Source organism: Equus przewalskii, chromosome 6, assembly GCF_037783145.1.
Source record: "Equus przewalskii isolate Varuska chromosome 6, EquPr2, whole genome shotgun sequence".
Taxonomy (NCBI): domain Eukaryota; kingdom Metazoa; phylum Chordata; class Mammalia; order Perissodactyla; family Equidae; genus Equus; species Equus przewalskii.
Window position 1 is genome coordinate 22,559,844 of NC_091836.1, and position 22,379 is coordinate 22,582,222.

At 52.9% G+C, this 22,379-nt stretch overlaps 1 protein-coding gene across 17 annotated transcripts in view; it reads right to left on the minus strand.

The window, feature by feature from the left end:
• The window catches only part of TMPRSS5 (transmembrane serine protease 5), a 32,134-nt gene extending 10,973 nt beyond the window's left edge, over positions 1-21,161 (minus strand). Inside the window, exons 1-14 of one of the 17 annotated variants that reach the window (XM_070623133.1) lie at positions 20,896-21,003; positions 20,378-20,495; positions 17,966-18,089; positions 17,490-17,588; positions 16,859-16,984; positions 15,635-15,770; positions 15,171-15,284; positions 13,757-13,800; positions 12,797-12,959; positions 11,630-11,808; positions 9,834-9,932; positions 9,209-9,393; positions 8,847-8,999; positions 7,260-7,971 (exon numbers count right to left, since the gene is read on the minus strand). In XM_070623133.1, coding sequence (XP_070479234.1) covers positions 7,858-7,971; positions 8,847-8,999; positions 9,209-9,393; positions 9,834-9,932; positions 11,630-11,808; positions 12,797-12,959; positions 13,757-13,800; positions 15,171-15,284; positions 15,635-15,770; positions 16,859-16,984; positions 17,490-17,588; positions 17,966-18,083 — 1,530 coding nt within the window. In that variant the 5' untranslated portion in view covers positions 18,084-18,089; positions 20,378-20,495; positions 20,896-21,003 and the 3' untranslated portion in view covers positions 7,260-7,857. Of the gene's footprint in view, positions 1-7,259; positions 7,972-8,846; positions 9,000-9,208; positions 9,394-9,833; positions 9,933-11,629; positions 11,809-12,796; positions 12,960-13,756; positions 13,801-15,170; positions 15,285-15,634; positions 15,771-16,858; positions 16,985-17,489; positions 17,589-17,932; positions 18,124-20,025; positions 20,147-20,377; positions 20,496-20,895 lie in introns of those variants that run through there. The other 16 variants (XM_070623145.1, XM_070623142.1, XM_070623137.1 and 13 more) reach the window with 16 other exon arrangements.
• Between the last annotated feature and the right edge of the window lie 1,218 nt (positions 21,162-22,379).

Here is a 22,379-nt window from a genome sequence, read left to right on the forward strand (position 1 = left end):
GTGGAGACCAGAAAAGAGAAGCCCTCCCTGCTCTGGGCTGCTCACTTTATAGGACCCCTGTCCTGCTGGGCCAGGACCAGGGTTAGGTAGGAGCCAGCCTGCCCTGCATGATCCTGAGAGCCATGCTCACTCGCCTCACCCTAGTCCTGGCCCTGCTGTCCTGGCCCTTTCAATCAGACCCTCCCCAAGGAGAGAACTCACAGGGCTGAGGTAATGTGCTCACCCAGAGCCCATGTGCCCCCTTCTAGACCCTGGAATTCAAATGGCTGTGAAGATGCACAGGCCTCTTTCCCTGAAGGCAGACTGCACTGGTGGGCACACACCTAAGCAGGATCTGTGCCCACAGGTCTGCCCACAAGGCCCTGAGTAGGAGGGGATGGATCAGCGGGTGGGAAGAAAAGTGGCCACAGGCCAGCTTTCCCCATCCCGCCGTGTTCCAGGAGGGAATCCAAGGAGCCAAGGATCCTAAATTTGAACCTGGCCTTCCACACACTCAAGAAGGTATACTTGTCACGGCAAGAGGAGAAAACACTTTTAATTTAACTATTTGCTAGTTTGATGTGTAATTTTCAACTATTTAGACATATGGTATGTGGCCTTCCGCCCACAATCCTGCCCCAAGCCAAACAAATGTTAAAGTCGGGCTGGGGGCAGCAGTCTGGAGAGGATGAGAGCCCCTGTGGGAAATGACCACACACACACATACACACACGTACACACACGCTCGCAAGCATACACACGTACACGCACATACACACACATGTACACAAGCTCCTACAGGTCTGTATTTCTTGTATATAACCCTCAGTGACTGCTCTTTCTGGTAATTTATGATCATATCTGCGTTGAGGCGGTGCATAAGCGCGTGGGTGTGTGGGGGAGGATTAGCATGGTCACCCCAAAAGAGGAGGAGGTCTGTGGTGGGGAAGATTATAGCACTCTGCATGAGAATCCCCTGTCCTTGTCCACAAAGGCGGCAGCTAAAGGTGGTAGGGGGAGGTGTGGACACTGGCCAGAGTCAGAGCTCCCTCTCCAGGGTTAGGGAACAAATTCTGCAGAGCCTTACCCCAGACTGCTTACATTTATCTTCTCCCCTCAGGCCCTTCAAGTTTCCCACAGAACACACACACACAAACAGACACATATACACGCAAATACACAGACGCGCTCAAAAACACACACAGACATACACAAATACGCAGATACATGCATGCATGCAGACACACACACTCAGACACAGACACACAGGCACACAGACACGCACACAATGCGGATCATATCACGTCCCAGAGGTCACTCCCAGTCCCTCAGACTTTCCTCTCTTCTGCTGTTACCTCCCACCACCAGTTTTGACCCATTAGGACGGACTGTACAAAAAGTGGCCCATCTTTTGGTGGCCCCTGGAACAGTACAATGTCACCAAGACGTGGGTGCTATAGCCTTGGACAGGCATGCAGAAGTAACACTGGATCCTGTTCAAGGTCACTTTCCACTGAAATGTTTCAAATCCTAACCACTTCCCACCCGGCCCCAGGCCAGGTGAGGCCATGAAAAATGTCGATTTTTGATTGTGCCCATTGTCAGGGCCATGAGTGACAGATGAGCCCAGCCTGGGGCCCTTTTTTGGGGGTCCCCATTGGCAGCGCAGCTATCAGGCCCACCACATGGCCCTGGGTTTAGAGATTCTCAGATCCAAGCTACCTGCTAACAGTTCGAGCAGGGAGAAGGCAGGAGAGTGTGGGGCCTCAGAGGCAAGGACACTCTGGTCCCCGGTGATTGGAGTGTTGGCCAAAATACCTCCCTCCCAGCCTCACCTTCAGCTCCACCCCGGGGTCCTTGCAGAAAGACTGTGCAAGGGTCAGACTTTCTCCCTGAGTCCCACCATCGCTGCCACGTGCTCCAGCCGCTCCTCGCCTGGATCCGCTGTACAAACACAGGGCGACTGCCAAGCAGTGGGAACAGCAAATCTTCCTCACTCTTTTATGCATGCCCTCACCTCTGCAGACGGTGCTGAGGAAAAATAAACCCCACAAAATCCCCGTGGGCTCTAGCAGTCTGGCAGTCTCTTCTTTGCTGCTCTCTGATCCCCTCCAGGAGGCAGAGGCCAGGGGAAGAGACCCAGCAGCTTCCGTGGGGGCGGCAGTCCCTCTTCTCTCCTCCCGAGTGGGCTCAGCAAGCACCTGTTACATCCTGAGCCCCGTACTAGGCTCTGGGGGCCAGAAATCAGCGAGGCCTGGGGAAACCGGGTCATCAATCTTCAGGGAGCAGCGCTATATCTGCCTCACCTTCCCAGCCTCCCCAAAGCGCAGGAGAATTTCTGGGCCCGGGAGAGCCAAGCAGTTTGCTCATAACACTAGGCAAGGTGAGGTACAGCTGCCCTGGCTGCCATCTGAGGAGCCACCGTGGGAAAGAGAGGACAGCCAGGTCAGCTGCTGACCCTGTGGAAGGAAGGACTCTTGCTCTTAGGCCCTCGGGGCCATTACTGATGTCACAGCCTTTGCAACACAGTCCAGACCTCCAGAATTCCTGGACACCTTACCCTCCGACTCTGGGCCACCAGGGAAGGCTTCCTTTAACCCCAATCAGACAGCAGGAGGACTGAGGAGGTTCAGGGGCTCTGGATTTTGCAGCACCCCTTTTATAGAGCAGAGAGGCAGTCGACTTAGCACCACCCACTCTCCCAGTTTGCCCAGGACTGAAGGATTTCCTGGGACACAGGGCTTTCGAAGCTAAAATTGAGACCGTCCTGGGCAAACTGGGAAGGTGGGGTCACCCTAACCGAGGGGCAGTCGGAAAGGATCCTCTCTCCCTGCGCCTCAGGACAGAGCAGGTTTGGACTCCGGCTGCCTGTTAAGGGTTCTGCTAGCTGAAAACTTTCCTTGTGATTCCACCTCGTGCGCGGGGAAAGGCTGGAGAGTGGAGGTGGTCCTGTGGCCAGCTTACGAGCTGTCAAGGGAGAATGGGCAGAAGGAAAGTATCTGTGGTCTTCACAGTAGGGAGGAAATCCCCTCACTGTCTTTAGGAGGCTGGGGCCCATGATTCCCCACGCAGAGCCTGGGGTGTCAGGAAGTGGCTGGGGAGCACCTGAGAACGGTGCCGGGTCAAGGGCTTGACTTCTCCTTGACCTCCTCGCCAGGGTGCAGATGCTCGGCAGGAGGACAAGGGGAAAGATGGCTTTAAAGTCTTTTGCCTGATGCTTTGCCCTCCCAGGGACCCAGAGGGAGGCCTCGAGGAAGAGCAGCTGTGAGTGCTGTCCTGGAGCCGGGCGGAGACGCCAGAGCCAGCTCATTCCTTTACGTCTGTCCCAGGGAACACGCTCCCCTCCAGGGGTGTCCAAACTGGAAGCTGTGGGGCGGATGTCTCCAGAGGCAATGGAGGCTTGAGTTAAAGCTGGCCTGACAAGGCAGATCCCCTGAGGACTTCCTCACTCAGACCCCTCATCTGACAGGTGGGAGGCCAAACTCCAGGAAGGCTGAGTCACCAGCTCAGGGCAGCACGTTCTCAAGTGGTTAGAGACCCGGATGGGATCTTCCACCATCAAATGCCTCAGGCAGAGTCCTTGGAAGGTGAGGAAGCTCAGAAGACAAGCCCAGCCCTGTGAAATGCCCTGCCCTCCTGGAGCCCACGTGCTGTTCTGGGAGAGGAGCATTAGTGGGAGATGAGCACTTTCCGAGCCAAGGCTCCTCTCTCCGTTCTGTTTGAGTCCCCAGCTTGGTCCACTCCAGCACCAAATCCAGGTGAGAACCCTCTTAGAGGTGCTGGGGGTGCCCACCTGCTTGACAAATAAAAATGGCAAGCAATAGGATATATTGGAGTATATGAGGAAGCCATTTGGTGTAAACCTAATTCGGCCTGACCTTGTCTTTCCAAAAGGGCCTGACCGTGGCTGTTGAGCATGCATTGTATATCTGCTTTAGACATTCCCTATGGCAAGAACAAAGGCCCTTGAGATAAAGGTGCAACTTCCCTCCCCCTCCCAACACTGGCATTTCCTTAAGGATTAAGCATCTTTCCTTAGGCTAGGAACTGATTGCTGCGCTCACCTGTGACCACGCAGCTTGAGACAATAGACTTGTCTCCCACTACGCCCTCCGAGAGAGCAGACCCACTACCTGCTGTGTCCATCAAGGGCTGTGCCGACAGGGCAATCTTGTGACTATTGTGGGAGGGACATTTCAATCATATGTGAAATATCCTGTTTCGGGGTATATAACCACTCTGTATACCTCACTTCCTTGGTGCCCTTTCTTCCTTCGGGAAGAAAGGCCCCGGGCCATGGTCCTCAGATTTTAGCTCAGAATAAACTCACCCAAATTTTCATTTATAGATTGGTTATGGATTATTTTTGTCGATATGCTCCCCCTTGCCCCTTCCTGGTCTCCTCAGAAGGTGTAAGAAAGACCAGCCTCACCCTCAGGAGTGGAAGCTCCTCCCCACCCAGCACAGGGACCTTCCCAGCCACGGAGGCAGTGAAGATGCAATTTAAAGAGCCATTAACCACACTGGGCTCCAGTCAGATGAGCAGGAAGCAGAGCCCCAGGGTGAAGCAAACTCCTCAAGAGTATATGCTGGTGTGTCTGAGCAGTGAGGAGGGGAGAGATCCACACCTGGAGTGGGCTCTCTTTTGAGTGGCCAGGAGGGGCCTCTGTGCATGGCCAGGAAAGGGCAGAGGAGAGAGAGAAAAAACAATGGAGAAACTGTGGAAAACTGCCTCCTGACAGCTACTGCACCATCTTTTAGCATCTATAGCATTTCCAGTTTTGTGCTGCTGTGGGTGAGCCCAGCACCTCTAAGAATAAAATGCAAGAGAGAGCCTGAGAATTGTTCCCAAGGAATGGCAAGGTTGCCCCTGGTTGACAGCAACCCTTCCAGGAAAAGCAAGACTCCACACAAGGTCTAACAAGGGGAGCTTGCCCTCCACCAAACCCTCCAGACCCAAGAGCACGGAGAAGGAGGAGAGGAGAGCGGGGCTCCACCCTGGGCATGGCAGCCAGGAGCAGCCTGCTGGGGAAGTCACAGGAGGCTCCCCAGCTCTGCGCAGGCAGGCAGGAAGCTGACTCCTCCGGGAGGCGAGCACAGGTTTCCTGCACAGGGAAATGCCTTGACTTATTGATGAGCAATTACTGTCTCACCATGCAGCTTCATGCCTGGCTGGCCGCTAATAATTTATTGCAAAAAAGTCTCATTGCTCCAATAAGGTAGTCAGCTTCTCTACCTCCAAATTCCCTACAGAGCTTAACACAGCTGGGCACCCAGCTTGTCCTCATTAAAATCCTCCAGACTTGAATCTTCCTACCCTTTCTTGTCCCCATCTCCACCCCCACATTCCAGCAGCTGGCCCAGGGGAGGCAGAGCCAGCACAGGGCACCTTCTCCTCACTTTTCGAAGGGCTGGATTATCAGGTGCCGACGAAGGAAGGACAGCTGAGAGCCTCCGAGTCTGCAGATCTGACTGGTGGCCTCGCAAAGGACACCCAGAGCTTCTGCAGGTAAACAGGGAATCGCTGTTAACAAATTCTCTAATTAGGGTTCTCTTTATTGTCCTCCTGTGGAAGATACTCATTTGTAAGTTTAAGTTAGACCATGAATGTCGTGCAGAACTGGAAATCTGTAAGAAGGTCTCTGGTGGGAGCCACTCAACTTCTCAGGTTTTGGTTACCTCCTACAAGAAGCAGGGATGGCAATGTGTTACGGCACAAAGGGCACAATCTGCTCACCACGAGACCAAAGCCAATCGTCAAGAGGCAAGACGGTGGCAGAGAAAGGGCATTTTATCACAGCTTGCTAGCAAGAGGGAAGATGGCCGACTAATGTCCAAAAGAACCATCTTAAGGGGGGCACAGAATCTTGAAGCATTGATGATGGCTATCAGCATAGACTCTCTGTCGGGGGTCATCACACTCCTAAGCTGGGAGGTGTATGCACATCAGGGGCCATAAAATCTACAGAGCAGGTGGATCAAGTGCATTACTGTAGGCAAGCGACTAACCAGGTGATAAATACCTTCCAGTTGCACACCTCTGTGCGATATTGGACTATCGTGTTCATCCATGTGTGAAATAGTGATGTGGATTTAGAGTAACCATACCCGGGGTTCGTATGCTGGCTCTGGCGTTAGGGAAGTCACTTAATCTTTCTGAACTCATTTTCTTGCCTGTAAAATGGGCACAGTGATAATAATATCTTCACCACACAGCTGTTATGAGATTTAAATGAGATACCACGTGTGAGCAGGGTTGATAAACTGTAAAGTAGTATTCAGATGTCACTGATTATTAACAGCATAATGACTGTGATAAATAGAAACCTCCCTTTAAATCAGCAAATGCTTATGGTTGATAGAGAAATACAAGAAAGATCATAGTTGATGATTTGCAGGTAACTCCTCCCTGCCCGGGGGGCTCAGCGGCGCTGGAACGGCCTCTGGAGGTGGGGACCTACCAGAACAGGGTAGGAAATTCTGATCTCAGGTGGAGGCTGGAGGTCTGGGCTCTAAGAACACAGGCTGAAGCTGTTTGCCACCTGCCCGGGCCTCTCCCATGACGCTTCTGCAATTTGACAGCAGACTCCCAGCAACCTCTTCCCCAAGTAACAAAGCAACAGTGAATTGAGGCCCTTATTTTTTATTGTACTTCATGGAAAGGGAGCAGACCCTCCAGGAATGAATATTCATTTGTATAACCCCTTAAGAAAAAAAAATGCTCATAAACTCCTGGAAAAGCTGTGTTATTACTAAACACTAATTGCATCTCCTTGGGTAAGCACCATAAAAAATTCATTGCAGTTTTTAGAAACAAGATGCCAATTGCATCTTAATTGCTAAAGAGGAGAGAACGGGAGAGAAGCTTCACTAGGAAAATGCTAACCTGGCATAAACTCAGAAAGAAATCTTCCCAAGCCGGAAGGCCCAGTTCTGAAGGAGAGATGGGTCTGATGGGGCAGCCAGACCCTCCGTAAGAGAGCATTGACTTAAGTGGTTCTCAGACCCACAGCATCAGAGCACCTGGGCGGCTGGGGCTCTTTGCTGCAGATCATAGCATGAAGATTTAACCAAAGTAAAGAATTAAATAAGGGCATGCCAAGATTCTAGAGAGACGAGCAAGAGTCAGTGCCAGAGCTTTTAAGAAACATGTATGGGAGGAAGTTTGTAATTCCATCCCTAACGTGTGTGTGTGCTTGTGTGTGTGTGTGTGTGTGAGAGAGAGAGAGAGAGAGAGAGAGAGAGAGGGAGAGGAGAGAGAATGAGAGAGAATCCGACCATGACCATCTATCAATTCACTTTAATAACAGAACTCCTTGGACCAGTTCACAGAACTGTTATTCTAAAACCAACACCCTATTTCAACACCAACCAGAGTGTTTTTACAGCGACCCCACCCAAGCAGGGCCAGCCAGAGCCAGGTGAGAACAAGAAGTAGGCGAGACCAACTGGAGAGGGGAGAGGATCCTGACTCCATGGGCTTAATCTGGGCTGGCTAGCCCTGACCCCATCTGCCTAGAAGCCTCCAAGCCAGGGCTTCTCTAGGGAGGCACTTCTGCCTTGAGCGCACAGGGAGAAGGCCCAGGATATCCCTGAGCATCCTCCCAAAAGATGCGCACAGGGGCTGGGGAGGAAAGAGGGCAGAAGGCTGGCTCCCACCTGCTGCCAGCAGCCTCTTCCTCTCCAGCTCCTCCCCCACACCTCTCAGCTCCCCCACCTTCCCAGCCCAGCCCCAGCCTCTCTCCTGTCAATGACGCTCTCTGGTGAGCTAGAGGGACTGGAAATCAGGGCCCAAGGGGAGAGGCCATGTGGCCTGGAGGCTGGCCCATGGGAGGTGACAGTCTCTTGTGCAGTGATGGAGCATCCATGCCTTCTGCATCAGGAGCCGCTGCTTCTCCTCCATCTAGTGGACCTGTCAGAGACCCCAGGAAACATGAGGCTGCTACACAGCGAGTTGGAGGAAACAACAGGCCTCGGAGAGGGAGTCCTGGGCTGGAAGAGAAAGGAGCTGGATCCACAGCGCAGCTCCACCGTGCACTAGCCGAGTGACTTTCATTTCTGTAAATCACTTAACCATTTAGAAACTTCATTTCCACTTCTATCAAACAGAAAGGCTTTAAAAATACACGCTGCTCTAGGTTTTCTGTAAGGTTTGAACGAGATGGATGCATATGTCCCCTGTAAACGCTAATGTTTATTATCTACCACCCGCCCCGTGCCCAACCTTGCAGAAGGATGATTTTCATTATCAAGTCTTGCATTTACGAAGTCCTTTATATGAAAAAATGTATTTTTATACACATTATCTCACTTGGTCGTCCCACTAAACAGACGAAGCTGAGTAGCTTGCCTCATGTCACACAAGAATTAATTTGCTGCTGAACCCAAACTGTTAAATGCTGAGCTCTCTCCACAGTGAAGAGTCACTGCCTTAGAAACCAGGGGGGAATGATGGTCATAAATAAATACATAAATAACAGGGGGGTCACTCATGCTAAGCCTTGCACCGTGCAGGCCTTGTACAGATCTTACCTCATTTAATCGTCACAGTAGCATGTAACCAGCCACGATGGTTATTACCGGGCAAGTGAGGTTTACTAAGTTATAAACTTGCCAAAAGTCACAGTAAATGGCAGATCTGGGCCACAATACAAACTCAAGTCTCCTCTTCCCTAGTTAACGCTTAAATGTATAGAAATCCAACGAATTCAATGTTACTGCATCACTCCTTCCTCCTCCCACTCTGGGAAACGTTCCCTAGCCCCCTCTCCAGCCCCCAGCAGGGCCCAGGCCTAAGGGATGAGGTCCACAGTTTCCAAAAGGTGGGTTCTTTACATACCTCCCCGCACACCTGCCCCCACACTCACCCATGCTGTGTCCTGGATCCAGTCCAGGAGCTCAGCAACCTTGGCATAGACACCGGGGTGATTGGGCTCTGCGCAGCCATGGCCCCAGCTGACCACCCCCACCAGGCGCCATGTGCCCCCATCCTGGCACACCAGGGGACCCCCGCTATCCCCCTGAGGGATCCAGGCACAGAAACACAGAGAAACAGGCCGTTAGTCCTTCCTGGTAGAGGGGCACAGACCTCCCCATTTCAGGCCCCTCCTGCTTCCAGCATGGATCTCGCCTTCCCTCACCCCTCCTAAAAAGGCTGCTCAGAGCAGGGGCCAAGTCACAGCAAGCCCCCGTGCCCCTGCCCTCCCCCAGGGCCCTCTTGCTGCCACACCTGGCATGCATCGGCCCTCCCGTCCAGGTAGCCGGCACACAGCATGCGGGGGGTGAGGGCCCCGCTGTACACGCAAGAGCTGTTGCAGAGCTGGGTGCTGAGCAGGGGCACCACCATGTCCTGCAGTGTGTCTGAGCTGTGGGCTGCAGGAAGCAGACACAGAGATGGAGGGACACAGAGCAGGGCTGCAGGGCACCAAGCAAGACCCAGGAAGGCAGAGCAGCAAGAGGGGGGTTGGTTAGAGACCCTGGAGACACAAAGAGGTGAGCTCAGGGTGGGAGGTGTGGACTCTGGGCAAGGAGGCAGGGGTCTGGCAGACCTGGGAGCTGGGAGTGAAGAAGCAAAGTAGAACTCACACATCCCCCCGAAAGCTGGGGCTATGGCACTCCTGGGACAAGGGGAGCGGAGGTAAAGGGCCAGATTTAGGGGAGTCTCAGGGGTTGTTCTCTCAGAAAGACACAGGCAGGGGAGACAGGGGCCCCTGGCCTGGCCAAGGGCAATGCCAGAGGAAAAGGGGGCTGGCCCTGCCACGTGGCCAGGGGAGTTGGAGGTGCCTCACCTTGAGAAGGATGCCTCCCCCACCCCCACGCCCCTTTTGTACCCAGGGCCCTGGGAGCTGACTTACCATGGCTGGGGTCAGTGTGGCCCCAGCCAGACACCCAGCACTGCGAGCCCCTGGGAAAATCTTGCTCCTCGGCCGGCAGGCACACAGCGCCCACGGTGTCTGTAGAGAGGAACGTGGTCCTAGGCCCCGCTCAGGCTCAGCTTCCCTTCCCCCTAGCCTGGGCAGAGAACCAGGGCTGGCAGGTCCTCCTCGCCCCCTTCTCAAATAGTCCTGGTTCTTGGCCTCCCCCAGCCAGGCCTCCTGTATGGCTGTGCGGGTCATGCACTGTACCACCTTGGGGGTCGCCGTGCACACAGAGGACAATGTGTGAACCGCAGCGTGCAGGGCACCCTCTAGTTGGGCAGTGTCCCCGCTGTGCACCCCCACCCAGGACTGCGAGAGAACGAAATTCCTTCTGGGTGTTTGTACCTAACTACTCCTAATGAGGACCCATTTTGTACTTTCCCCAGGGTTTGGATCCTCTTGGCATTATTTCCCAAAGTGTGTGACACTCCTTGCGGGTGGAGCCCAAACATGGTGTTAGGTGTGATGTTGAGACCAAATACACACTGATTGACTTGGGGAGACAGGACGTCCTATCGGTTCTCTTTCAGTGCCTCTAACTGCAGCAGGGAGAAAGACTCGGCTGGTGCTCGGCTGTACCTCTCTCAGTGCCCGTCCACCTCCGCCCAAGCACGCAGAGAGCAGGTCTGCATGCGGCCACGCTGCAGAGGACGGCACCAGGCTAGAACTTGAGCACTGGCTGGTTTTCCCTCTGTGTATTTTTGTGGTTATGATCTATTTACTGTAAGTAATATGGGTTCTCCCATTAAGCACTAACCTAAAGTTTCCCTTTTAAATATATTTACGTCAATTTAGGAATGTTAACTGTTGAACAACAGTTCAGAGGGTACCCATATATGATAACATTTGTGAAAGGCATACGACAACAACCGTTGTCCCAGAAACCCAAGGCGACCGGTAGCAATGAGAGGGAGGAGTGCTAAGTGTATTTGAGTGTGTGCAGGAGTGGGCATGAGTGTGTGTTCGTGAGTGTGTACATGAGTGTGTATGGTGTGCGCATGAGAGTGAGCGTGCATGAGTGTGTATGGTGTGAACATATGGTGCATAGGAGTGAGTATGCCTGTGTGCTTGTGTGAGCATCACATGAGTGTGGGTTGTGGTGTGTGTGTGTGTTTTGTGAGTGTACGTGTTTGTCGGTCAGTGCGCATGTGCGTGTGCATGTTGAGGAGCTGCCCTTGGGCAGATGCTGTAGAGGAGAAGCCCCCGCCCTGGAGTCGGGGCACCAGGCTCAGGAACCATCTGTGCGTGAACTTGAAGAAAGCCACTGCCCTCAGGAAACCTCAGCATCCTTGTCTGTGTGTACCTGCCTCGTCTACCTGTCAGGGGAGGTATGAGGATTGAGCGAAAGAATATTTGGAAAAATGAGAGGAATCTTATTAACTGTAGCATGCCACAAGCTTCCTGGGACCTGGGACCAGCCTGGGGGCAGGGTTGGAGCAGCCTGTTGGCAGATGAGCAGCTGCGAAGCTCCTCTTGGGACCTCCAGGCAAATCCCGTCGCAGCCCAGCTGAGAAAGGGGCCGGCTCTTTAAGCTTTTTGTCCTCAAGAGCATGCAGAAGAGCCGGTGCGGCTTCAGGTCCAGGTGATGCCAAAGTTCAGGACAGTCTGAACTGAATGTTTTCAGGCTTACAGCGCTGGGAGGAACTCTAGAGCTCAGCCCCCCTGCCCGACCCGGGCGTCTGCTCCTCTCTCAGCACAGCCGACAGCCTGCTCACCCAAGGCCAGCGCCTCACCTGAGAAATCGAGTGGGGTCCGGAGCCGCAGGAGGGCGACGTCATAGTCGTGATTCTGGGCGCTGTAGAGTGGGTGGGGGATGATCCTCTCCACCACAGCCCCCTGGTGTGTCCTGACCATGCTGTGGCTGACCAATCCCACACGGACCCGCCAGCTGGACAGGCGGGACAGCCTGAAACTGCACATAGGAGTGATGCTGAGCCCGGGGAAGAAAGGGGCAGAAGAAGTTGACGTAAGTGAGGTGGCGGGTGGAGGAAGCTGGCCACAGAGGCTATTAGTGGGGCCCCCATCGCCAGACTGTAAGTTCCAGAACCATGCCTCTTAGTATCCCCCCCGCAGCTGGCAAGAGACTGGGCATGCAGTAGGTACCTAATAAATGCTCGAGTACTGATGGATAGAGAAGTAAAACATTATGGGTCATCTGCACCCACCACCCCTCTCTCCTGCAAATCCCCTTCCAAGTTCGACTGCGAACATCAAAGGACCTGGTATGATGCCATAACTCTAACCTGAGGCAGAAAAACATGCATCCGTCCCGTCTCTCCACTTAGTATGTGTGATCGTGGGGGAGGCATTTCCCTGCTCCCAGCCTCAGTTTCCCCTTGTAAAATGAAGACTACACTAGCTGCCTTGTCAGCCACCAGAAGAGGGCCAAAGAGCTCACACACTCATCCGTCACTCATTCCTTCACTGCTCCAACCAGTATATATTAAGCATCTACTATATTCCAGAACTTTTCTGGGCCCTGGGGACAAGGCAGGGGGAGAAACAACAAAGGGATTCAGTGCTAAACAAGACTGAGAGTCCCTGCTCCCATGGGGCTTCCAGTCTCAAGGGGAAGGAAGACATTAAACAAACAATGACAAGGAAATGATTTAATTACAGTGGTGATAAACATGAAGAAGTGCAGAGGGCTGTGAGTGTGAAAGCATTTTAAAAACTTAAAAACTAAGCAAATACAAAGAGCTGATATTTGTATGATTACTGCTATTCATGCAGAGCTGTTCTTGCCACTCAACAGGGAGAATTTCACAAACACCACCCACCCACTCAGAGCCGTCATGCGGAGGCAGACAGTTGGACACAGACATTATATACAGGACATACCAACGGCCAAACAGAAAAGACAACGGGGCCTGCTCCTCCCTAGCAGACCCGAGACTTGCCTGTGCATGCAGTGCGCAGCGGTCACCACCCAGTGTGGCGCCAGCACGGAGCCCCCGCATGTGTGCCGGGAGCCCAGGGCCACGCTGGCATGCCATGGCCAGCGCCCAGGAGCCACGGCCTGCCCCCCGACTATCCGGGAAGCCAGGGGCCTTGCCCCACACTCTGCGAACAGAGAAGCACCAGTGAGATGGAAAGAAAGAGAGGCTGACTCTCAGGGAGTGGCCCACTGTGGACAGCTCTCATCTATTACTCCTGGTCCTAAGTAGGAGGGACCGAAAGGTAGGAATGTGGTTACACACCTGCCTGCCCCATCAGGCTGTGAGCTCACAGACTGCGCTTGCGTTATCTGTGGAGCCCTGATACCTAACAAAATGCCTGTCCCATAGGAGGGGTTGAAATGTTGGTGTGTGGATGGATGGGTGAAGGACAGATGAAGAGATGATAGCTGAATAGCATGAAAGGAACTCCACAGGCTGTCTCCCATTTGGCCCCTGAGGGGATGCCCAGCCAGCCCACCCAGGAGGCTGCTGGAAAGCTTAAAGAAGCCCAAGCAGGGTGAAGACCCTCTGGACTTGTGCCCATCCCCAGTCCACCACCCTCCTCAGTCTCCTGAAGCTGCTAACCAGTTAATAGCCAATAGTAACTCCACCTTTGGGGCTCTCCATAAGAAAGTGGGAGTGTGGGTCAGAGGTCAAGGCAGGTAGTGTCAAGTAGTGACGTGAGGAGGTCATCCACCCAGACCAGTGGCTGGTGTGGCGGGATGTGACAGAGGCTTCGACAGGGCTCTGTTCGGGCAGAATTGTGTCTGCACGAAGGGGCCTGGCAGGCTGATGGGCAGGTGGGTAAGGAACCCCACCCCAGGCCCAGCTGAGTGTCTCTATGGGGCTCTTCCACACTCAGGGCAGGGGGGAGACTCCTTCCTCCCACTGCCACCTTCCTGGACCCCAGACATGACTCACCAGAGCATTTGAGGGAAACGATTTGGCCAGAAGTGCAGTTGTCCCTGCAAAACAGAGGTGCCAGCAAGAAGCTGGGCAGGGGCCCACCCAAGGGCATGGAGGAGGAGGGTAGTTGGCGGGGTGGAGACAGAGGGGGGCCTCATGCGTAGCCACAGCCATCTGCTTCCCGCCCCCACCCAAGCCCCTAGGCCCCTCCTCACAACAGGTCTCCAGGACAGCAGGGCACACTCTGCCCAGTCACCCCAGGCCACCAGCAGGACTTCACGGTCCTCGAGGGTTGATTGGGCAGAGCCCCAAGTTACAGATGGAGTATTTATAGGTAAGACAGTCCAGCTGTTCCCACCAAGGGCCCTTGTGTATTTGATGGATGAGGGGATAAGCAAGTGCGTGAGCGAACAAGGCTTGGTGCCCTGTGCTCCTTCCGAGGGTACTCTATCCTCTTTCTCAAGCCCTTTGCCCGGACCCCGAATATTCATGTCCTTGCTCTCCTCTTCCCTCCTCTTTCTCAGCACAAACCTCAATTCCTTTTGGACCAAAGCCCTCTTCTCTTTCTTTACTCACCTCTTGCCCCCAGCAGTCCAACGTCTGGATCCTTCCAGTTTCATCTAGTTTCCCAAACCCACAGCCCTCCTGGCTCCCCTGGCAGAGTCCATCCCACCTCTACTTCCCTTTGCCCCTTTAGGTATCTAAGACAGGGAAACATTCCAAGCCTCCCCTTCTGCAGCCACATTCCCATGATGGCCCCTCAGAGGACAGCAGCTGCATAGGAGGGGCCTGAGGGAACAGTCCAGACAGGAAAAGAGGTGCAAGGAAGAGAGCAACGATGGCATGCCCAGCCAGCCAGCCCAGGAGGCCGCTAGAAAGCTTGAGGGAGCCCAAGCAAGGCAAAGACCCTCTCTACTTGTGCCCACCCCCAGGATTTGGAGAAGGGCTTGATCCATCCCAGGTCCCTCTTCCCTGGAGTGTCTCCAGGCCCCAAGCTGCTCTTAGCCAGAACAAATCAACCCTTGCTCTCCTGAGATACCAGCATTATCCAAGTAAACTATGGCAGGGCTGAGACGGCACTTAGTTTGGAGACAGGAGCCTGGTTTCAAGACTTGGTTTGGCTGCTTATTAGTTCTGTGACCTTGGACAAGTCCCTTTATCTCATTGAGCCTCAATTTCCCCACCTGTAAAATGGGGATAAAAGTACCAGTTCAAATCCTGTGACGATAACAACCAATCCTGCAGTTCTTATGAGGAGCAAATAAGGTAACATATGAAAACTTTGATGGGCAGGGCTCGTGTGAAGTGAGTTAGTAATTTCTGATTGGGAAATGATCTTCTTTGTCCTCCTATCTTACATCTCCAAGATTTTTGCTGGACTATTCACCAGGAAGTAAGGGACTCCATTCAACCTCCTCAGAAGCCCTACCTGGGCTGCCACACCTCCTCCAGGAGGCCTCCCAGTCTAGGAGGGAGCTGAGCAAACTCCTGGGAGCTGTTGAGCTTGAGGTCAGACAGGTTCACTCCCTTGTGGTGAGTGAGTCTTGGCAGAACAGGGGGACAGAATAGGAGGAAATCGGCTTTAAACAGCAGCATGAGAGATGGTGGTCAGTCATAACTGGAATGTGCATGAGATACTATCCCCGCACGGTGACTGAGCTACACTTTGACAAGGACCTCTTCTGGGATTTATATTTGTTAAAAAGCAGGGATGCTCAAAGGAGAGAAACAGGCTGGGGTGCCATCATGCCCAGAGGCCAGGAGACGGCCAAAATGATCTCTTGCCATTTCCTGAGTACTTTGGTGGTGACAGGCAGATAGAGGTCTCCAATTCCCCTTCTCCCACCCACCAGCCCTCCATGGTCCCCAGGCCCCAGCTCTGGCCCCAGTTACCTGAGGTGCCCCAGGCTGCGGCAGATCCGCACCCCCAGGGCAGAGCTCCAGCCCTCATGGCAGACCAGGAGCCAGTCTGGCCGGGCCCTCACCTGTACTTGCAGCAAGAAGTCCTCCTTGTTTATTCTGAAAGATACTGAAACCACAGCGTGAAAGCACATCCTACGTATTGCAGGGTGGAGGGGCAGGGTGGGTAGGGGGAGCTGGACCTGGCCACTGTGGGACCTGAAGAAGCCTTAATGATAGCAGCTGGGTCACCCAATGTCAGGCTCCCTGTTCCCCAGCGCGCCAGGCCAGTTCTGAGAACAAAATAACTCCTGTTTGTGCAGGATTTCAGTTTTGTGTTTTAACCAAGTGCTTTTAAACATGCTCCATCACTCCTTGTCCGCCCTATGGGGTGAGGATTACCATCCTCCCGGGAAAACTAATGCACGTAAGGTTAAACGGCTTGTATAAGATCACAGAATCTGCAAGTGATGGAGCCAGGACCAAGGCGAGGGCTTCTGATTTCGAATCTTGTGACAATGCTAGTGATGGTTGCCATTTATTGAGAGTCTGCTTTTCCAGACTCGGTACTAAACACTTCTATGTATTAGCTCACTTTATCCTTACAGCTTTATGCAGTAAATATTTTTATCTCCACTTCATAAAGAAGGAAATGGAAACTCAAAGAAGTAACGTACCCAAAGTCCCATGTCTAGCAAAAGGCAGGCCCCAAGCTTTTTCTAGTCTGGAACTGATTCTAACCCCAGCCTTGGCGGCATCATATCTTCTGATCTGCAACTCTTACCTGGAGGGGAGAGGACAATGCGAGGTAGGGGGAAGAGGCAGACAATGTCAAGTGATGTTCCCAGCCCGCTAGGTGGCCACTGGGCAAAGACTCCTGCTGCTCACACGCTGGTTCCCCACACACACCTGGCTCCTCTTCCTCCACATTGCGGCTCACTCTGCCCCAAATGGCAAGTCACCTGGGCTCCCAGCCCTGCCCCAGCTAGAGATCAAGACAGTCCCCAGGGAGTGCTGAAAGCCCTAAGTCAGAAATCAGCTCTGCAATGCAGGACCATGTCACTACCCTCACAGGAGAGGAGGAGATCCAGATGGATGGCAATGAATTCATGGCCCTCCATTTCGGTCTTCTTGCCCCCAGCCGGAAGGGGGGATCCCAGAGCTGCAAAGGGAGCCTGGGCTGGGGAGGAGTCTCATAGCCTTGGGGCTGTGGCCCACCTGCTTTGGGAATTGAGGGGAGGAGGGCTTCCTCGCCACCGCTGGCCTCTGAGCAGTTCAAAGTCATCTCCTCATCCTGCGAGTTCCGCGGAACAGGCTGAGAGGCAGCTGGCCACAGATACAGCACTTCAGAGGACAAGGACAAGGAGAGGGTCACAGAGAAGAGGCTGGGGAAGGGAGGGGTTCCCATAGTAGGCAGCCAAGAGGCAGAATGAGATATCTGCAGCAGAGGGAGGCAAAAGCACCCGCCTGGGGTCTCCATCCACCACCCTGCTTTACGCAGGTCTCCAGCTAACATGCAGAGGAGAGGCATAGCTCTCTGTCTGTCTCTCTGTCTCTGTATCTCTCCGACTGGGAAAGATTTCTAGAAGAAGTTTGACTAAGGCCTCCCTGGATCATCCACTCAAGGACTCTACACTTCTCACTGTAGGACTGAAATGTTCTTCCTACATGGACCCTTAATCCCATCTATTGCAATGTCATCCCTTCTCTTGTTGTCTACTCAGAGTGGATGAGAAATACGCTCATCTCATCTGCCTTTAACACCTACTCAGCACCTGCTCCTCTCTTCCAGTATCTCCCAGATCCTATTCTTTGTCCCTCTCCAGACCACTGAAGTCCCAGCACTAACCTAGAAGCCATGAGCCGACACTCGCCCCAGCCAGCAGCCCCAGGGCTCCCAGCACTGCACAGCCACGCCGCCTGGAGCACCAGCGTCTTGACGGAGAGACTGTCAGGGAGGGCAGAGGAGGACCTAGGTGCCCTGTGCCTGCCTGCCAGCCTCACCCCACCCTGAGGCACAACCCCGGGGCTAGGCAGCCACTGAGCTGCAGCAGGAGTTCACCCCACTGTACCTGCCCGCCTCCCTCTGCTCCGTCTGGGTGGGGGCAGCCCCCTGACCACTGAAGCCGCCAGAGCCCCTTCAATCCCCCAAATGGAAACAGAGCAAAAGCATGTCTGGGATAAATAGTGAGGCAGCCTCTCGCCATCCACCAATTGGGGCTGACCCAAGGAGGATCTGGGGAAGAAGAGAATCTGGGGGATATAGGAAGATTATCCCTTCACTGTCCCCACCCTGTCATTCCCCTATGGCTCAGTCTGGCCTACTGGGTTGCTGCTGGGCCTCCGGTCTCCGTAGTGGGTCTCCCAGCACAGATCTGAAGATCCCGGGCCCTGGGCCCTCCTCTGCATACTGAGCCTCCATGGGGGCTTGGCCGTCCAGCATCAGGCTCTGAGGAAATAGTTGTCAGTCACTCGGGATCCCCCTACCAAGGAGAGAAGCCACAGCCCACTGCAAATCCCCATTCTCTAACCTCAGCCATGCCCTCACTGCTGCTTGCAAGCCTTTATTCATCTTGGGGACCCCCCCACATGTTCCCTTAGCTGCCCCTCCAGGCCCTCTCTGCTCTCCTGGAGCCCCTGACCCCACCCACCTTACTCACACACAGCCAGGAAGTGTCAGAGCAGAGCCTTGAACCCAGATTGGGCCCACTCCAAAGACTATGCTCTTCACCACCCCGTCACCTTGCCTCCCACGACCTGTGAGGGCATCTGCTGAATCCAGCAATATCCCTCCTGAAGCCTCCAGATCCCACCCTCCTTCATTCCCTCCTATCGAGAGGAAGAAGTGCCCCTCCCCAGTGCACCATCTGTTCATTCATTCATTATTATTTAGCCCAAGTGGGCAGGCCATGATGGGAGATACTGTATGGAGTTCAAGATAAATCAACACGGACCTCCACCACTACCATCTCAAAGAACTTACAGCTGAGTCCTGAAGATAAGTCATGTAAACAAAGCGATACATGTTAAGCGACAGAAGAAAAGTTCACTTACACTACCACTGGCATTCAGAAGGAGAGCTTAATTCTCACTAGGGAGATCAAGAAAGGGTTCTGAGAAGAGGCAGCATCTGAGATAGACCCTCATGGATGAATAAAGTTTGAACTGACATACATGGGTTTTGGTATTGCAGGCAAAGAGGACTGAATAGGCAAAGTCATGAGGGTAAGAATGCATAGAACAGAGTAAGTTAGACATTTGCCTGAAGTTCATGTGCCATGAAGAAGACTAATGGAAAATAAGATCTTGGGGAAAACACTGGACTAGCAGTTGAAAGCTAGGCCTACAGCCTACTATGTGAACCTGACAACTCAACATTCTTTCAAACTTCAGTTTTCTCATTTATAAAATAAGAGTGATAACCCCTACTTCCCAAGGAGTAATCTCCCTCCTCCAGTTCTTGTCCCCCTCCATCCATTCTCCATGCCAGAGCAATCTTTCTAAAATGCAAATATGAGCAAGTTAACCTCATCTTTAAAATACTCAATGAGTCTTCCTAGCCGTCAGGAGAAATCCAAAGGTCTGTGGCATGGCTCACAAAATCCTCAGTGATCTTGCCCTTCCTCACCTCTCCATCCTTCCCAGCCCGCACTGACTCCCTCCGCAGAGGAACTCAGGGTCATACTGACACACGTGCCAACCTTCAGCACATTTATGCAACCTCACACCACGGAGACTCTGCACCTGTAGTCCCTTCCCCCACGTAGCTGACCCTTCAAGACTCAGCTTAGATGTTGCTTCTCCAGGAAGCTTTCTTCAACCCATAGAGCACTTCTCGTGCCCTTGTACTGTGCTCATTTATTTCTCTCTCTCTTTCCTCACTGCTCTAGGCATCCCAGGGCCTGGTTCAAGGCCTAGCGTGAAGTGAGAATTCAATCAATATACACTGAATGAAAGAATGGAAGGAAGGAAGAAAGGGGGGGAGGAAGGAAGGCAGGCTAAATAAGATGATGTAATTGAAAGGGATCTATAAAGTACAATGCAAATATTAGGTATAATAACAATATTAATAGAAATATGTATAAGCTATGGATCCTTTCTTCAAGGAACTTATAATCCAGTAAAGTAGACAAGACCCCTTAAAGTGGAAGTGACTCCCATTTCCCCTGCAGACCACCTTTCCCTGTCAACACACAGGGTTATGCCCAAAGATCATAAAAACCTGAAACACCGACTCTAAAACATTATTGGCTTAGATGGGATTTTCATGTGTCATGTGGAAGGTTCTTTTCACACTAAAACCCTCCTCATCCTGCCTTTGTGCTCCATCCAACTGGCTTTCCTGATCCTCTGGCTGGGAGAAGGAAGGCCTTTGTCAGACTCACCTTGCTCAGTCGCCTCTAAATCGCCCTGAAAATCACTCCACCAGACGTGTGAGCACCTAAGCTGGCTCAGGTCACAAATCAGGCAGCAGCCCAACCTTCTTTATGGAGCAAGACACCACTCCTACTTCCCATCTCCTACACCAATCACAGCCCTGGGTCTGTAGGGCTGGACCTCCCACCACCAGAAGGCCTTTCTTCTCCACCAGAAACAGGGGTCATGGCTTGCACCCAACCATACGCACTCCTTCTTGTGCCTAGAAGTGAGACTCATAGGGCAGGGACAGTAAGACTGAAGACTAGCAGACCTGAGAGAGCCAGGCAAGCACCCCGAAGAAAACAGAGAAGTGCCTACTGGGGTGAGGTGTTGGTTTCTTCTCTGGGGATATGGTTTCTCTTGAGCTGGTGTCCCTCTGAGCAGAGAGGCAGAACTTGGTCTTGAGAGAATTCCAGGGCATGCCCAGCCTTTCCTCCTGTCTCAGTAGCAAGGGAGCTTGGCTTCAGGTTCAGCCACTGGACAAACTGGCCCCACCTCAGGTGCCGCCCCACCTCAAAACCCACCTGTCCAAGCTCATGTGGTAGCCTGGAAAAATGGTCTTTAATGGTATAGGATCTCTTGGTCCTTCTTTTGAGCAAGATTTCAATGTAATAATGATTTACTCAGCACTCCCCATGTGCAAAGTATGTGGGGGGAAGAGAGGAAAATAAAAAACAATCCCTGGGGGGAAAACCAAGAGGTTGGCCACACAGGGCCCCCCCTAGGATCTACCCCTGCACCAGAGCTGCCAGAGGAGCTCTTTCCACCAGCTTAGAATCCCAAGAGCAGTGGGGAGAGAGAGGCTAGATCGGGATGGCACAGAGATGTAGCCTTACCGTGTGGATCAGTGGCACCGACGTAAAGCCTTAGGGTTTGCTGGACAGGGTTCTGCTCCTGTTCTTGGATCAGCATTGATGAAATAGCCCAGCCAGCTTGGCTGTAGGGTGAGCTCTCCCTAGTTCACACACGGCTCCTCCCCTTGATTCCCCCTAGACACACACACACACACACACACACACACACACACACGTGCGCACTCCAGAGAGACAATGAACTCTGCTCAGAAACCATGAATAGACCCCTTGTTGCACGAAAGGGGGCCAAGGGCTGGGCTGGGCTGGGCTGGGCAGCCTCAGCCCCTCCCATATGCTAACTGGATGCTTAGAAACAGAGAAAAAGGTTATGAGGAGGAGGGGAGGCCAGCTACTGTTGCTTAGCAACCAGATCCCTTGTGCCAAAAAGTGTGCCCCATGCACGCTAGCAGAATTCTCCCTTCCCGCTGACAGGGCTGTATTGGAGACACTGATATTAACATTTGTTGAAATGTTCTGAGCCCTCTGGATTACATCTCACCTTTGTATGGGTTGGCTTTCCCAGCAGTCTGGGGCTGTCACCATGTTGGAATTGGGATGATGATGAGGGATCTTTGTCATCTCTCTCCTCAGGGCTGCACCTGTCTCCCCAGTGCCAGGGAAATGGGGCCTCTCCATCAGGCTGCCCTGGGGCCTGGTTCCTACAGCAGCACTCAGTGATATGTTGCTTCAAAGCACGAGGTAGCCCAGCTGAGCCCGGGATGGGCTGAACACACCTGGGAGCCGCATCTCTTTAGTCAAGGAGGCAGAACAGGTCCCAGGGAGGGGAAAGCGTGGTATGGCTCCCCCTCTTCCAAATGCCTCTTATAGATCCCCCCAAAGGGACAGTTACGAATATGGGCTTTAGCCAGGCCTTCCTCCAACCCCAGCTCTGCCACTTCCTTTACACAGCATCACCTGTAAAGTTAGTATAATAGTACCTACCTCATATGGTTGATGATGGAATTAAATGAGATATTAAATACAGACCTCTTAGCCTGGTATCTAGCACAGACTGTTTTCAGTAAGTATTAGCTGCTATTATTATTATTATCATCGTTATTATTACTGTTTAACCTCACACAGACATTATTTGTACCTTTTGCTTCCTATTTTCCTCATACATTCAGTGTGTCAACTCTGAGCTTATGGTCATCACAAAGAGCTCTGCACATCCAGTACAATGAAGAGACAGAGGTCCGCCAGGAGTCACAGAAGCAGCAGGAGAGAGATGGTGCCGGAGGCTGAGAGCCCCCTGGCTAGGCTCTGAGGGCTCCTAGAATAATTACTGTGTGTCAGGACTGAACCTGGCCATGGGGAATGAATAAATCACAAGCCAGAAACTTGGAGGCCGAGAGGGGAGACAGGAGCAGATGTAAATAATGGTTATTTGTGAAAAGTGAAATAGCAGAGGCATGAACACAGAGGTGGAGGAGAATGAAGAAGTAGCTGGCTCCTTTGCCCAGAGG